At 56.4% G+C, this 15,784-nt stretch overlaps 2 protein-coding genes across 2 annotated transcripts; both read right to left on the bottom strand.

Annotated features, from left to right (window-relative positions):
* Positions 1-4,547: 4,547 nt before the first annotated feature.
* On the bottom strand, positions 4,548-7,170 carry GGS23DRAFT_76494 (cyclin-like protein). Its single transcript, XM_051521259.1, has 4 exons — positions 5,907-7,170; positions 5,304-5,843; positions 4,901-5,224; positions 4,548-4,843 (listed from the first exon to the last, which is right to left on the bottom strand). Exons 1-3 carry the CDS (start codon positions 6,984-6,986, stop codon positions 4,925-4,927), a joined length of 1,920 nt encoding a protein of 639 aa, XP_051371655.1. The 5' UTR covers positions 6,987-7,170; the 3' UTR covers positions 4,548-4,843; positions 4,901-4,924.
* A 5,468-nt stretch (positions 7,171-12,638) lies between these two features.
* On the bottom strand, positions 12,639-14,593 carry GGS23DRAFT_570265 (uncharacterized protein). Its single transcript, XM_051516502.1, has 2 exons — positions 13,308-14,593; positions 12,639-13,066 (listed from the first exon to the last, which is right to left on the bottom strand). The coding sequence occupies exons 1-2, from the start codon at positions 13,847-13,849 to the stop codon at positions 13,063-13,065; spliced, it is 546 nt and encodes a 181-aa protein (XP_051371654.1). The 5' UTR covers positions 13,850-14,593; the 3' UTR covers positions 12,639-13,062.
* Positions 14,594-15,784: the final 1,191 nt, after the last annotated feature.

Raw genomic sequence — 15,784 nt, 5'->3', positions numbered from 1 at the left:
GTCAATACGTGCTACATGCCTCCATACAGCCTGTTTAATCCATTTGCCCTCGAATTCCCGTCGCGGTCGGTCTCGCCGCATCCACCCTCGGGGGCCGCCCTATCGCGTTGGTTGGAGCTTCGATATTTAATTTTATTTAATATTTGCTCCAGCATGCCTTGCCATTTTCTATTTCGCCTCTTGATTTTTAAGAACACGATAAGATGAGCAAATATAGAGAGAAGGGGAGGGGAAGGGGGGAAAAGGGCTAAGAGGAAGAGATGAATGTTAAAAATAAAATATTTTAAAATGAAAAAAAGTAAGATAGGAGAGGAGAACAAAAAGAAGGGGAAGGAGGGAAGAGAGAGAAAAAAACACGAGCCCCGGACCGCCCTTGCGTGAGAACAAAGCGAAGCAGGTCGAATACGCGCGCGCGGGCTCGCCATCTGCTACGGACCTACTTCTTCTCCGTGGTAGAAAGTCGTCAGTCACATGAGGCCTCGATCGAGAACCCTATCAGATCTGCCTACGCACACGGCTAATTCGTACCACGCTGTTCGACCCCAAGCATGCTGAGGAGGGCTAGGTTGCTATTCATAGCCATGCCTCTCGCACCTCGGCACCTGCGCTCGTTTGGCTTGGCCGACCAACCCAGCCGCGACAACGTCGAGAACGGCCAGGGGAATCTCGTGTGCACGTACAGTGAAACAAGAGCCAGTCGGGACGAAGGTCGTGTATCATGGTCGCGCCGAAACAGCTACCTGCATCATTTGGTGTGTAACTCTCTCTCTCTCTCCTTTTCTTTTCTCTCTCTCTACCCGTCGATGATCACCAGTCAGTCGCTCGAGCGCACGGAGCTCATCACCGTCTAGCTAGGGAATGAGTTCTGCAGCAAGTCGACAGGTCACGCGAACCGTACACCACCGTAGCGCCCGGAATAAGGAAATACATATCCACGGTATACATATACATGCAACAGGTAAATGAAGTTAAATTAAATCATCACAGTCGTACACGCACCTCTCGTCCGTACCTATTGTAGTCGAAGCGCTGCTGCGTTGGCGTATTTAAGACCCGGTCGTCGCAACCGTGACAAGAGTCGTGACTTGACGATGAGCCTGGCTCTCTCTCTCTGCTCTATCCCGCCCTCATAATCCGGTCTACGCACAAGCAAACCCAGCAGGATATGAGTATGTCGCAGAGGAAACCGACCCTCTCCGTAGCGCTCGGGGGTGATGAGTTTGCGACTAACGATATCCGGCGAGAATCAGGCCGGGAGCACAACAAAAAAGACTAAACGCTTCCCTACTCACGCTTACACCTCAAGCAGACAAGAAGTTCTTCAACACAAAGCTTTATGACATATGGACTTGGGAGGGGTGGCCGTCACCGGGACCACCCCTACGGACCTTGGTCTAATATTCTCACCTAGCATGATCACCGCCCGGTAGTCGGCAAGAAGGTGTGAGGCCACCCCCGCGTGGAACGAAGGAGGGTTGGGGGAAATGTGGTGAGCGTGAAGCCGTGCTGCTAGCATCTGCCTCGATTCCCGTACGAAGCATGAGTCTATGGGAAGCACTCTGTGCTCGGGGGGTGGAGGAAGCCGTAACTTGAACTGATATAATACCATGTACCTCTCTGCCTAACCTAAGTAGACTCCTTATGAGAGTCCCGGCCCAGGCGAAGGCTGATATACGGTTATAAAATCAAAAGTCTGCGGCGACAACTTAACCCAAAATAAAACAGCTAGCGAGAACCTTCGAGGCACGCTTGTCATCCTCTCCCTATCCCACGTGCAAGAGTTGTACCCGCACCAATACTTCAGATGTCACTTCATACAAGTTGTAGAGTCCCACAGGACAGTTGCGTCATCATAGCTCCCGGCGAGAAGAAATATACTCAAGAGGACATGGCCTGGAGCGCGAGAATGCGCGGAGGCTACCGCAGGGGGCTTGACACGACAACAGGTATACCACTGGGTGCAGCACACACAACGCTGGGACTTCCGCAGTCGAGAAAATTGCTGGGAAATAACACCCCAACAGACCTCGGGCCGGCGTAAATATGTGTAGCTAGGCTGTTCGACGAATTTAGACTCCGCCGGGTGAAAGAACAAGAGATACAGGAGGATGGCATATTGGCGAGCTAGCCTACCTGACCAAGAACTTAAATATGCGTGCTGACCCCGACTTAAACCCCCTTAACCGATACAACAGATACCGAGCCAGCGGCGACCTCCGGGCCGTCGGTAACGAGAGACTACCTGCCTACCTACCTACCTACCCGCCCCGGTATCCAGCCCAAGAACGGCCCGGCGCGCTCATCCGGCGCAGCGCGCCCGGGGAGGACCGGGAACAAGCCGTCGGCGGTACGTCCAGCCTTTATCTCGCACTCGCCCTGCCGCTCGAGGAGTAGGTACACCCACCAAGTCTGGCCCCCGGCCTGCCGACGCGTGAAAAAGGGGGGGGGGGGAGCCAGCTGCCCTCGCGCAGAGACCCGCGAAGACCTAGACCAACCTGCTCGCGCCCCGAGAGCCTTCCGTCCTCCTTGTAGCCCCGACCACCCCTCAGTGTCTCCCAACAGCACCGGCGGCAGCCCCCGTAGCGCAGCGCCAGAACCCACACCCGTCCGCCAGCCCACCCGCCAGCCGGGCCACGGACGGACAGGCGTGCTCGGACGGCGCGCCGTCGGCCGCCCTGGCGCCAGCCGCCTACGTCTCCGCGCGCGCGCGCGCCAGCCACCAGCCAGCAGCAGCGCGGCGCCGCCACTAGTCCGCGCCTCCCCCCCCCCTCCCCCCCCCCGGCCCGTCGCTCCGGGCCAGCGGGGGCGTCCGCCGGCGCATGCAGGCAGGCAGGCAGGCAGGCGGCGTCGGCGCATGTGCCCACCCAGCCCCGCACAGACCGCGAGATCTAGACCCCCTCGCCTCGCGACGCGCCTCCCCTCCCCTCCCCCTCCTCTCTCCCCAAGCCGCAGGGCGCGGGGAGCGACGCCGCGCTCGAGAGGCGTCGACGACGGGCTCTCGCGCTGCGCCTGCGAGGCTCGCGCCCCCCCCCCCCCCCCCCCGCTCCCCGGTGCGCGCAGCGGTCCTGGGACGCCTTCGATCCTGTTGCTGCTGAGGCAGGGCCCGTGTGTCTGCCGGGGGGAGGGGAGGGGGGGACGCGCCGCCCAGGGGGGCAGCAGCAGCAGCCAGGGGCGGGCGTTTTTTTCCCGCCTGTTTGTCCGCGCCATCCCGACCCGATCTGGCCCTGGTCCGCGCCTTGTGAGTCATGGAGGGCGCGTTGCGGGAGGGAGCAAAGGCCCGTTGGTTCTAAGCTGATTACGAGGGGGGGAGGACTTTCTGTAGGGCGCGCAGTGCGCCGATCTGCTTGCTGCTAGACACACACACACACACACGCACACACGCGTGTACGGCTAGGCATATGATCACAACGTACATATATACCTACACCCAGCGCATGCACGCCCGACAGGGTGGGTAGGGTTCGGCCCCCCCCTGTCCGGAAGCCGTCCCGTCGCCTGAAAGCAACCGCCGTCGTTTTTAGGCCTAATGTAGGTGGGTAGGTGATATGTAGGTACATACACCGTGTCTAGGAACGGAGAGGAGCTTCGCTTCTGGCCCATCCATCCAGCGCTGCCGTTTGAGCTGGTCCGGTAATAATAACAGCAATAATGCTGTCAATTTCGCCACTAGCAAAAAAAGAAACAAACCTCGTATCGTGAATGAGAAGAAGCTCCTCTAGTGGGGCGCAGCAAAGAGCGGCAAGCCTGGAGGGAGGGGGAGGGGGGAGGTGGGTGGTGGACGAGGAAATGAGGAAATGAAACAGAAAATAAATAACAAGACGTTAGCCCCAAGGGGGACGGACGGGGGGGACCTCGGTACGCAATACGGAATCCCCAGAATTACCTCTCGCCTCTATATCGGTTTAAATTGTCCAAATACCCAAAGACAGCATCGCCCCTCTCTCCTCTGTTCCAGATCGTGCGCGCGCCGGCTCCGTATGGTATTGGAGAGCCCACGGAACCAGCTTGCTGGATCGGCCTGAGGTAGAGTGTTTCCTAGCACACGCACACGCACACACAAAATCGCTGCTGTCACCAAACGGCCAAGAAGCATGGGCATAGTGATGAGCAACGCAATCCGAATATTCATAAACGCCGCGGAATGCCTGCGCGAACAGGCAATCCTCAGCAAATAGGTGACTAGACTACGGAGCCGCAGGGCTACGGCCATGCGCCCGCGGCAATACATGTAAGTCACTATGTGAAGCCCTTTTTGTCTAAAGCTCTATTGAGCAAGCCCGCGCCTTTCCCCCCCTTTCCTCTATGCTTCAGGCCGAGATCCCTTCCTGCCTTTTCCCACCTCCAATTATATACTTAAACAGGGTCAAGGACCGACATCTGTCACAACTCCCCCCCCCCCCCCGCCGGCCTCCTTTTGGGGCTCCCTGCATCACAGAGACAAAGTTTTGCTCGTCCCTGAGAGCCGTGGCCCGCGTGAAATCATGTGTCCTGCCTACCATGTTGCCCTCCTCCGGGCAACCACTACAACGCCTGTGTTCATGCCGAAACCTGCCCGCAATACTGGCCCCCCTACCTAGGTTGCGATAATTACCACAAACGCCGCGTGAAGAAAGCAAAAGTGTACCGCATATCAAACCATCGGATCATGAATCTCGTAGGCCTCATGCGGCGTCATCGACAAGGCATATCCATGCCAGAATATTAGGGGCTCCGGGAATTAGCCCTCGCCGGAGTATGACGAGGGGTAGGCCTCCGTACGAGAGACAGGTCGGCGTTACCTCTCCGACACGACAATGGCATGGCCTCCGAATGCACGTAGAAACACGAGATTGAGAAGAGAACCCTACAAACATGTTAGACTAGCAATCTTCGTCAGACGTGGGACTAGATATAATGTTACCTCGCGATCGCGCAGATGAGCGCGTCAACCTAAGAGGGGAATCGGCATCCTTAGGGGATGGTGCACCGCAGAGCCTGATAGCGACACCTCGTCGTCCCAGTCGCCGGCGGAATGGTACGCGATGGTCTTCTGAAACGGGAGGCGGAAGCCGCCGAGTAACTTCTGCTCAACATAGGTAGATGCGCGTCGGAACTGGTTAACCTTGTACTTCTCGAAGACGGCGTGGTGATGTTTTCGAGGATCCCGACAGCATTCCAGTATCATAGCGACGAAAGGCTTTAGTTGGGTGTAAGTGTATCCAGAGTAGTGGACGTGTTCGGGGGTCTGCATATTATAATTAGATCAGCCAAGGCTGGGAGAAGATATGGGGGGGGGGGGGGGGGTTGGTAGTAGTGTAACTTACCCAGTCTCCTTTGCCGAGCACCATGCGGGACAGGCAATGGGAGCCGGCGGCGACGTAGCTGGGAGGACTCGCGACGAAGCGCTCATCCATAAGGGCAACTTCGAGGAAGTACTTGGCCACGGTTCGGATCTCGTTGTCGTACTTGTCGGCCTTGCTGATCCGTCGCAAGAAGCTCATCGGGCCCGGCCAACCCAGCGCGAAGTCAAGCATGCTAAGCATGAAACGCTCTGCCTTTAGGATCTCGTCGAAGGTGTACGCTCCGTCAACCATATAGACGACCTCTTGGACCGAGGGACAATTAATCTCCTCGTACTTCGCCGCAAGGAAGAGCGCGGTGGCACCGACAAGCTGCAACTTTCCTAGGGATACTATCTTCACGGAAAGAAACCGGTCGATGAAGTTGACGGCCGAGAACAGGGTCTCGGGCAGAAGTCCGAAACGAGTATGGACCTGGATTACCCAGTCCATGAGGACGGCTCGCATGGACCACTGAAGCTCGGTTTGCGTGTCCATGTAGCGAGGGTCGGGCAATAAAGTCATCTAGATCGACAGTCGTTAGCACAAAGCGACCAGCCCGCCCCAATCGTCCCCGACCTCGCTTACCTCGATTTCTCTCATGTACTGGAAGATCTCGTCTCCATACTCAGTCACCATGCTGATATCGAACAACTCATCCTCTTCGTCCTCCTCGGCAATACGCTTGCTCTCGACGATCTCTCGGGCAGCTTCGAGCTCTGCCTCGCCCTTCTTGGTCAGCTCTGGGGGCAGCATGACCGTGGTCGCACCGCCTGTAGTATAATCACCGCGCGATCGGTAAGAATGAGCCGTGGTATAACCCTGTTCGTCGTAATAGTCCTCGTCCTCGCAGTCCGACAGATCGGCATATTTGAGGAGGTCGGGAGGTATAGGGTGCCCGGATCTTTTGAAGATCGAAGCGGACAGGCGCTTCATAGCGTCATAATCCGCGGGGTCGACTGGTGGACGCTGGTGAGTGGATGTAACGTCCGGCGAAGGCATAGGAGAGACATCTAGCTTCTCTAATTCCACAACAGGGTACTTCTCGGCGGACAGCTCCTCGACAGCATCTAGGTAAAGCGCTTCGGGGATCTCCTCGCCAGCCGCCGAAGCCATATTTGTCTGGACAGTCTCCGTGAGGGCCTGCTCCGTGTTGACCGTCACCCAATCCTGCTCAAGCTCTGTGCTCTGCGGCTGAGAGTTATTATCCTTGGTAGTCGTGGAAACGAGGACGGCCTTGTCAGAGGACGACTGAGCGATCAGCTTAGCCCCCTTTGGGTTGCCGCCTTGGTTCTCCTTGTTAGTTTGGCCGTCATTGAAGACGACGAGAGGCGTCCGTCGCTTGGAAGCGCCTAGCTGTCGAGGCGGAGGTAGCGACTGGTTTGTGGTTTTGAGGTGGTTCGCCGTGACGGACGGGGCGACAGACTTGTTGGGGGGACGTTGCGCAGGGCGGAGGAACGCCTCCTTGGGGTTGGCGAAGCCTCGATTCTCCTGTTCCCGAGCAATAGTCTCGGTAGAGAGGCTACTGTTCCTCACTCCGACGCCAGTATCACTGGTACCAGCGCGTCTGACCGGAACCTTGGAGAGGCTGCTCGTAGTCGCCATGTTGAGCAGGTTACCGGCTGACTTGTGGCGCTGATGAAGAGTCTTGTTGGGTTGAGAAGCCATGTTCTCGTTGCCTGGCTTGGACTTTGCGCAGACAGGACGGGAAGGCTACAGTACAACCAGATTAGCTTTAAGCTTGGAGAGGTGAGGTCTCGGAGGAGGGAAACTAGAATGCAGAGCCTGAGGTGGAGACGGAGAAGCTTGGGTCAATGGCGGAGTGTAGCGGCAAACAAAGCAGTCCCTCGGCTGGATGGCGAGGGAATGAATGGCAAGGTACAGGTCGAGAAAGGAAAAGACTGAAAAAAAAAAGAGTCAGGGTTCATCAATAGGAGCTTACCCTAGCGTTCATGGCCTTGGGAAAAATATGTGGTGTCGATGCTCGATGTACCCTTACAATCAAGGCGCGATTGAGAGAGAAAAGGGGTAGCAGAAGAGCTTTGGTTCAGAGCCGCAGCTGGTAGATCTGTGGAATGGAGGGTAGGTAAATAGGCGATCAGGGTGAACCAGGCGATGGATGGGTGGGTGACGGGGTCTCCAGGGCGAGATGTACGAAGAGCAAGTGCGGACAACGACACCTAAAAGGGCTTGTCTTCCTGAAGAGGTGAAGTGACTGGAGTAAGACGAGACATGAGCAGATAGAATGGACAAGAGGATATGTTTTTGTCTCGCGGTGGAATTTGGGTGAGTGCGCAGGGAAGTAGACGGGTGAGGTAGATGGGGAGCTAGGTAGATAGGTGTGTAGGGAGGTAGGTAGGCAGGTAGGTAGGTAAGAGGTAGGGTAAGTTATGCAGAGGGCGGCAGGTTGCCAGGTGAAGCAGCAGGGCAAGGTGTGAAGGGGGAATGGATGAATGTTGTTGTTGACGGGTAACTTGGGCGACAGCTACCACGGGCGGCACCGGCTGTACCGTTGCACACACTGTACGCAGCGACACAGCACCGTCCCTTAGGTAAGTGAAGGTACCTCGTACTGTCAGGCGCTATAGCAAGCGACGGCCAAGTAACCGCCTGAGGCGTCTCATTAGGTAAGGAGAGGAAAGGAAGGCCGAATTGACCTCAGAAGGCAGGCAATTAAACCTGCCAAGCTTCTCTGTAATTGCGAATACGTACCTGTTTCGGTGATCTGCCTCGCGAGATCTCAAAATCAATCGAGACCCTTTTTGCCCTTTTTTTTTTCTTTTCTTTTTTCCTTCGCGAGGTAGACGGCAAGGAAGACCAGGCTGGCTTCGTAGAGGTAAGGCAACGAAGAGGACGGGAACAGCCTAATGCTGGGGAGATACCGGGGTCGAGGGAAAAAAGCGTCGGTGGAGTCTGGAACTGGCTGCGTTCGTTGGTGCCAGCAACCCAAAAAGATGGAGAGAGGTCTGCAGGTTGACGATGGGGAGACAGACGATGGAAGGCTTGGTGGGGCCCTGCGCACAACGGACAGGGAGGGAATGGAATCTCAAGATTGCCTACCGACGGGAGAAGGGGGGAGGCCTTAGTGTCGACGGTTGCTGATGAATATTGGGGAAGGAGGTAGAGGCATATAGTTACTACCACCTGGTAAATGGTGGTGATGGGAGGATGGGCTGTCTCCTCGCCTTAACCGCACGCGAGAGAGGCAGAGGACGGGGAGTGCACCGAATAGTCGTGGGCGGAAAGAAGTTGCGGTATCGATGCCAGCCCAGGATGCCACGATCTTGACCGCCGTAGCTCCCAGGAAGAATGGCCCGGGGGTCTTTACTAAGACAATGGATGACTCGGCAGGAGAAGGCCGCGGGGGGTTAAAAAAGATAATAAGACAAGATGCCTCTGGTCCTCTGCGGTTGATATGGGAAATATCAATGCGGGCAACAGGTGAAGCCTGGGGGGGGGAGTCGAAATCCTCGAGGTTGGTGGCAGTGAGAAGACGAGGAATCCAGAGGACCCATCGCTGGCCTGTGAGGATGGAGCGAGGTTGATATGGCGATGCTGACTGACTGCCTATTTGTTGATGTTGACCTCTGCTGTGGTGGGTTCTACCCGCAGTAGGAGCTTTGAGCTTAGCACGGGCTGCCCCCAATTTCTACGGAGGCAGTTAACCTGCCTCAACGATAGTGGATCAGCGGCTGGGACATAGATACAATACATCACGCATCGAGGTGACAATCCATGGATCGGCCAGTACGTGGGAGTACATATTGGCCGGCGGGGATATTGGCGCACTGCAGGGTACCGATAGGTACCCTGGGTGGTCGTTGTGGAGAAGGGAATCAAAACAAACAAATCGCGATGCCATTTAAAGAGTGTGCATAATGCCCCCAGTCACCAATTCCAGTCCGTTGCCCCGGTTGTGGGATCAATGGGGACCCGCATTGGCCCCGGGGCCCGGGTAATAGATGATCCCGCTTGGCATTGTATGTCGCGAATGCGGCTAGCCCGGTACGCCGATACCTCCCAGGTCACAGTGGGCTGGACGGACCTCGGAAACTGTCTCGAGAAATTTCATGGCCCATGCTCTACTAAGAACAATGACGTCGTAGTGAACACTCGTCGCGTCTTCTCTGCTAGGCATTCCGTTCTACCTTTTTCCAGAACACCATCCACCGTTCGTCCGATAGAACCCATTTTTGAATTTCCGTACAATGTTCGACCTACATCAACTACATCCGCCATCTTGTCCGCCTGGCGATGCTCTCCCCACAATATAACGGCCTCGCATCGGGCGACTAAAATTTCTTGGCTCTGCGCGCCGAATCTGGGGACGGAATCGCGAACGACACTCGAAATCACGTGATGCAATCTAGCTTGTCATTGTTCCCCTCCTGCTAATCACGGCGATTCGTCATCTTCGCGGCGCCCCTCCGCAAGGGCAAACATGCGTCTTGCTATCGCCGGGGAAGCCTTTTGGCAGTTACGCGACGACGTCTCTCCCAGTTAACTACAGTTTCCCGTGATTCGTGGGGCCCTCTCTGGGGCTCCTCCTCTCGGCGCGCGCGCGCATATGGGGCGGCCTGTGGGTAGGGAAGCGGAAGAGCGTGCAGGTTGCGACGAGCTACGACCAGCGGATGCGCGCAAGGTCGCGGAGGTCGAGAAAGACGACTTGTGTGCGCGAAAATCGGAATCGCCTATTTTGCGCGACCGAAATCCCCCATGACTTTGCCTATTCAGTTCCGCAAGCGAGGCCTGGGACCGGGTGTCGGGATACGACACCTCAGGTCCTGTCTGGTTGGGCAGAACCCCTCCTTCGCCAGCTCCCTGCGGCGCGGCCGGCGAGCGATTCCCGCAGTGGGCGAGCCGAGCATGGGAACCTATGCGCGGTGTCAGACCGGAGTGGTATACCTCCCCCCTCCTCCTCCCCGTCCAATCTTCCCTCCCCCCACGATGGCATCGAGAAGTGTCGTCGAAGCGAGCTTCCATCTAGTGCGCCCTAATCCGCAGCGCTCCTTGGGCATTTCGAAGGGGGCCGTCGGACGCAAAGCTAATAGGTGAGCTTCGGTCCTCGACGACGTCTTGCGTCGCCTGGATGATGTGACATGCATGCGCATCATGCCGTTTCTTCAGACTGTTGCAGCGGCACGAGATGGCAGCCGCAGCGTGGTCGCGCGTTTTCCATTGGGCGAAAATGGCTAGACCCGAGCCGTAGGCGGGAAATGTCGAGCGACGAGTAACGATGCTAAGGAAATGCGGTTCGACGAGAACACACGATAGCAAGTCAGAGCGAGTGGTCGCCGAGTAGTCCGTAATAGTATGGGTATAATAGGTATAACGCAGCATGGTGCCCTGCTATCCGCCAATGGCGCTCCGTTTCGCCTTATTGGGCTGGCAATCTATCTAGGGAGGCAGAGCGACGAGAGAGCCCAAATCGTCGTGGCGATATGCGGAGGTTGGGAAAGATTACTCGCTTCCCTGCTTGGCTAATACAGAGGGCGTCGCAGTCGACCGCGAACATGACGAACTTCGTCCGACGCCCATCTCGTCTGGAGGCATTTTCTTTCTCCTCTCTCCGCCCCCCGCCTGTCCGCCTGTCTTTTCCATGTCCTTGGATTCCCTGCGCCCCCCTTCCCTTCCGGGGAGGAAGAATTACTGCATGATCCGAGGAGGAAAAGGGCCGCAGATAAAAAAAAAATTTACAGGAGAATAAGTGCGGTGTAGATCTGCGCCACGCGGGGGTCTGGATGGGACTGAGAGAAAAGTAGGCCGTGACGGTACCCTCGGGGAGGTGAGCAGCCCACTCAACCTCCATGGTTCGATCATGTAACTAAGCGGTCAAGAGTCGAGACAAATAAACAAGACCACCCTCTTACCCCGTACTGTATGCACCTACGGTAGCATGAGGCATGTAGGGTACATCTTAGGCACGTATGACAAGGAGGTTAGGTACTTGGCTCTGGTTGCACTGGGGTGGCCGACATCACGAAGAATTGAAGGTACATACACGTACATGCACCCGAGCAGAAGGTGAAAAGAAGAGAGGCAGAGAGGCAGAGAGGCAGAGAGGCAGAGAGGCAGAGAGACAAGAGAGAGAGAGATAGGCTAGTAGGTAGACTTAATGGAAGACACGTTTGCGCCTCCTCCTATTCTTATTCTTGTTCATGTTATTCTTCTTCTTATTCTCTCCCTTCTACTTATAGTTCTCCTCTCGGCTTGCGACGCCCGTGCTTCTCCCCCCTCCTCGCTCCCGCCAACCCCAGGTAACCTACTCTCGCGTATTATTATCCTCATTATTACCTACTATTATTGGCATTAAGAGTCGGAGACCGGGGAGAAAAGCCGACAACGTCCTTCCTACTGTTGCGCGCGAAGGACATGTTTCTGAGACTACGAGACGGCCGCGACCCGACCTAGTTCCCTCCTTTGTTTGTTTTGAAGTGACTCGAATAGGCGAACGAGCAGCCGAAAAGAGTCGTGGGCGTGTTTACGACGCCGGGTAGGAATCGCAGCCACTGAGGTCTAGCGCGTGGAGAAACAGGTTGTTGGTCGATCCGCAGATGCGCCCAAAGGGTGGACCGCCCTTGGCTGCGCGCGGCGAACTGGGCCAGTCTACCAGCTCTGGCGACGGGATTGGGGGTCGTCGTGGGCTGTCAGAAGTCGTCGCCGTTGCCGGGGTCTGATTCGATCCAGGTGGATGAAACTCATCGCCAGCGCATAACTACTGTCGACTCCAGCTCCAATGCCTTCGATGCTTTCTCTCCACGCGAATACATCACCTCTCTCTGTCTCTCTCTCTTTTTATTCCTTCTAGTTCTGGGCGTCCCCCCCCCCCCCCCCCTCCTCTTCTCTCCTCTCCTCTCCCCCTTCGCGCTGCCTATCGCAAACTACCCTTCCCTCGACAGTGGGGATTCTTGCTGGTCTTGTCCAACCCTACCATAAGTAGTGTGTCACTCGCTTCGGCGCAAGTACCTACAGCGGAATCGATACATTTCTGCGCGCTCTCTTCTCTCTCTCTCTCTCTCGCTCGCCGCACGTTCTGGTCGCTGCGCAATTTCGAGCATTCCTGATATTTCCGTCATCGAAACGCCGTGGCCGCGCCGGAGAATGGGTTAAACATAGAAAATACTGGCATGGGCCCGGATCCCATTTCCCTTTTTCATCGCAGGCTTACGAATGGGCATTCGAGTGATGATGGATGACGGCAGCCCTTCCCTGCCCCTCCTCCTCCCTTGTGAAGGCCCGCCGTGGTAAGTACCTGCGTACGGTAGGAGGTACCTAAGGTAAGGTAGGTATACATACGTATGCTTCGGTATGCATGGCGTGTGTTGATAACAGGTAATGTGATGTGATATGTGTGTGTGTGTGTGTGTGCGTGCGTGCGTGTGTGTGGTGTGTGTGCGTGTGTGTGCGCGTGTGTGTATTTTATCTACGCCGTTGTATGTAGTATATTGTCCACGAACCCTTCATTCTCTTGAGTAGGTATGTCTCTTCTCCCATCCCTCATCCCCTAGGCGCAGCCGTGAGGATTTGCGACGCTTTCTCCGTGCGACGACGCTTCCGTGCCGAGCCCACCCACACCTAGCTGTCTCGAGACCCTCATGTATCTTTTCTGGATGCGCTGGGGACTTCTCCGAGTGGTCACCGTGCCTATCTGCTGCGTACGTACCCTACCGTCTCTTTGGCTGGGCATTCGCGAGGACCAGATCCTTGCCTCAAACAAACTGGCGCATCCAGCAGGGCCCACGCCTTAGCTAGCTAGGACGTCAGTAGACCTGCCCGCTTCGCCCATCTCAACTCGCATCGGAAGATGTTCGTTTGCGACCACGCATCGCACGGGGCTGGGTAGACCAGCCGGCGCCTGACAGTTCCCATCTGCTGCTTCGCAGACAGCCCTCCCGTCCAGCTGCGCTCCGACGCCACATCTCTCGGGCGTCCAGGCAGGATGCGATGCGAAATGCGCCAAAAGGTAGGCAAAGGGGCAAGGGAGCCTACCGGGACAGAAGTTGCGCGCGAAAATAGCGACTGGGTCTTCTGTATCGGACGAGAGAACCTGGTCTCGAACGTGACACCCACGTATCCGCTAGCGAACGATAGTGGCGGCGCATAATCTGGAGACCTCCGCAGTAGTATCCGGCGTCAATCCCAGTCGGCGCAAAAGTGCAATCTCCAGATGGGGAGGCTCGCAAAGAGATATAGGTTTGCATACGCAGCCCATCTGACCGGTAAACCTCCCTGGAACGAGGGGAATCGCGCGTGTGCGCCAGAGCAGGAGTTAAATGAGAGAGAGAGAGAGTGTGTGTGTGTGTGTGCTGCGTGCGCGCGCGGGTGTTTGGATCGCGAAAGACCGGGTGACTAGGTAGCTGGTTATACCCAGTTATATTACGCTCTCTCCTGAGATTCCGCAAGGCATGTACTCGACCAAGCCAGATAGACAGATGCGCCCAATTCAACCATCCATCCAGACCTGGGGGAGCGCGCGATAGGATTGCGCCCCACGGCAGGACGGAGAGGAAAGGGTTTCTCCAAGCCCGCATCGCATGCACAAATTCAGACCACGGCGACAAATGTTTGCGCTCGCCTCTTTATCCGATCCTCAGACCATCGATCCGATGCGTGCTATACCTGTGTATACAATATATACGTCAGGCCCTCTCTCGGGACTCGACTCAGTCTGGAGAGTGCCACGACGGAGGTCGGCCCCGTTCAAAGCTACCATGGCATACCTCACCACCCATACGCGCATCTATACGCACTCATGCATGCATTACACTGGACAATACCCATGCCTGATACGGTACGGCGCAGCGCGCCGTCGGATTCTCCAGGCAAGCTGTCGCGCAAGATATGCCGGTGCGCGTGTACGTATGATATCCTCTAGTATGTGTATGGGCAGTCGCAAAGAGCTTCCCGTACGTGACGCTCTACATCATCCTCGCCGTCGTGGAAACGGAGCGAGTCTTGGCCTCGATATGACATATATCCTATCTAGGTTAGGGGCTTGCATGTAGGCCGGCAAGCCCACCCCCGGTCACTTATGTTGCCCAAGATGTGCGCAAGCTGTCTGGGTATATATCTCTGGGTATAATCTGGGTATGGCTGCACATCCCACATACTGTTTGCGACGAGAAGGAAGCCAACCCGCCCACCCAAGCTCGACAGTCTTACCGGGTGGAGGATGCTATCCAGGCTGGCGAATAGCCGCGATCATTCCTATTGATGAGTATCAATTTGTATATATACCTACGTCTTCAGGAGATGAATAACACACCTCACGAGCACAATACGCTACCTACCTCTATGTACCTATGGAAGGTATCGAAGATGGCAGATCCTCACGGGATAAACCCGCACCACCCCCCCCCCTCCTCCCCCCGGTTCTGCCATGCCGGCTTCGTCCTTAACCTAACTCACTCTAACACCTACATGTAAATCCCGGGTCTCCCAGTTTACCTGTACGCTGCTGCTGCTACCCCTTGTCGTCTCTGAGTCGCAGCTCGTTGTCGATCCTGTGTATTGCAACTATACATTATGTTGTATACCTCTTACGAGGCGGTATGTGTATTATGTGTGCTATGGGCGATGGCTAGACATGGCCAGACTTCTAGAGGAATGCGGGCAAAGATACGACGCTTACCTGACCGCGCTGCCTTGCCGACTGTGCTTTGTGCCCTTCTGCCTGGCAGGTTTCTGCTCATCTACATGCTGCTATCTACTAACCAACCTGGGTAGGTAGGTAGGCGCTTGCCTCCCTGCTACCGGTATATCGCCAGCGCTACCCATACCCTACGCGAATGGACGAGACGCCCACCCCGTCATGGCACACGGAGATATGTAGGTTGGGAGAGATTTCGTGCACGTCTTGGGAAATGCCTGCATGTCTACATGGCATCTCCCTCGAGTATCCACCGAGTCCTCTTCCATTGCCACTCGCGCTACCGAGCAACCTAGGCGCGGAGAGGGCAACGAAGGAATACAAGCCGGATCCAGATCTGCCTCCATAGGCAAGGATGACGAATTGCATATTTCTCGCGCTCTCTCTTCCCCCTCGCTACGTGCCGCTCACCCTCAGCCCGCCCTCTTGCGCGTGGGAAGGGAAGGGGAGCGGAGGGGAGGCCGGCGGCCAAGCCGGCCATCGCCTCCATCTCTTAAGGACGCAGGTAGCGACGGATCTTAGCCTACCTGGCGGTGGTTGCATAGCGTCAGGTAGACAAGTAAGGTAGGCGATGTAGGTGTACGGGCATGGGTGCTAACGGGATTGGGTCCGGATCGCGCCAATGGCGTGGCCCTGCAACGTGCTGTTGTTTTTCCCTAGTGGCACGCTCTGTCGGTTCTGTGCATCGCTAGAACGGCCTGGGTGCATGTACCTGTACCGGGCGGGCCTTGGGTACCTAACCTCACCTAGCGACTTAGCGGGAGTCGGTATGTATGTTTAGTGACATGGCATGGCGTGCTGGCCCAGCGCTGGTCCA

Source organism: Durotheca rogersii, assembly GCF_024521655.1.
Source record: "Durotheca rogersii strain YMJ 92031201 chromosome Unknown GGS23scaffold_11, whole genome shotgun sequence".
Lineage (NCBI taxonomy): Eukaryota > Fungi > Ascomycota > Sordariomycetes > Xylariales > Xylariaceae > Durotheca > Durotheca rogersii.
Note: the sequence above shows the minus strand (reverse complement) of the source record. Positions and strands in the feature narration are given on the sequence as shown.

What these genes read in the sequence shown, in the direction of transcription:
- GGS23DRAFT_76494 (XM_051521259.1), bottom strand. Translation starts at nt 6,986, where the DNA reads ATGGCTTCTCAACCCAACAAGACTCTTCATCAGCGCCACAAGTCAGCC. An exon ending in AGTACATGAGAGAAATCGAG is followed by an intron (nt 5,844 to 5,906) that starts GTAAGCGAGGTC and finishes CTGTCGATCTAG; the next exon opens with ATGACTTTATTGCCCGACCC. An exon ending in TGCTCGGCAAAGGAGACTGG is followed by an intron (nt 5,225 to 5,303) that starts GTAAGTTACACT and finishes TATAATATGCAG; the next exon opens with ACCCCCGAACACGTCCACTA.
- GGS23DRAFT_570265 (XM_051516502.1), bottom strand. Translation starts at nt 13,849, where the DNA reads ATGCGGGCTTGGAGAAACCCTTTCCTCTCCGTCCTGCCGTGGGGCGCA.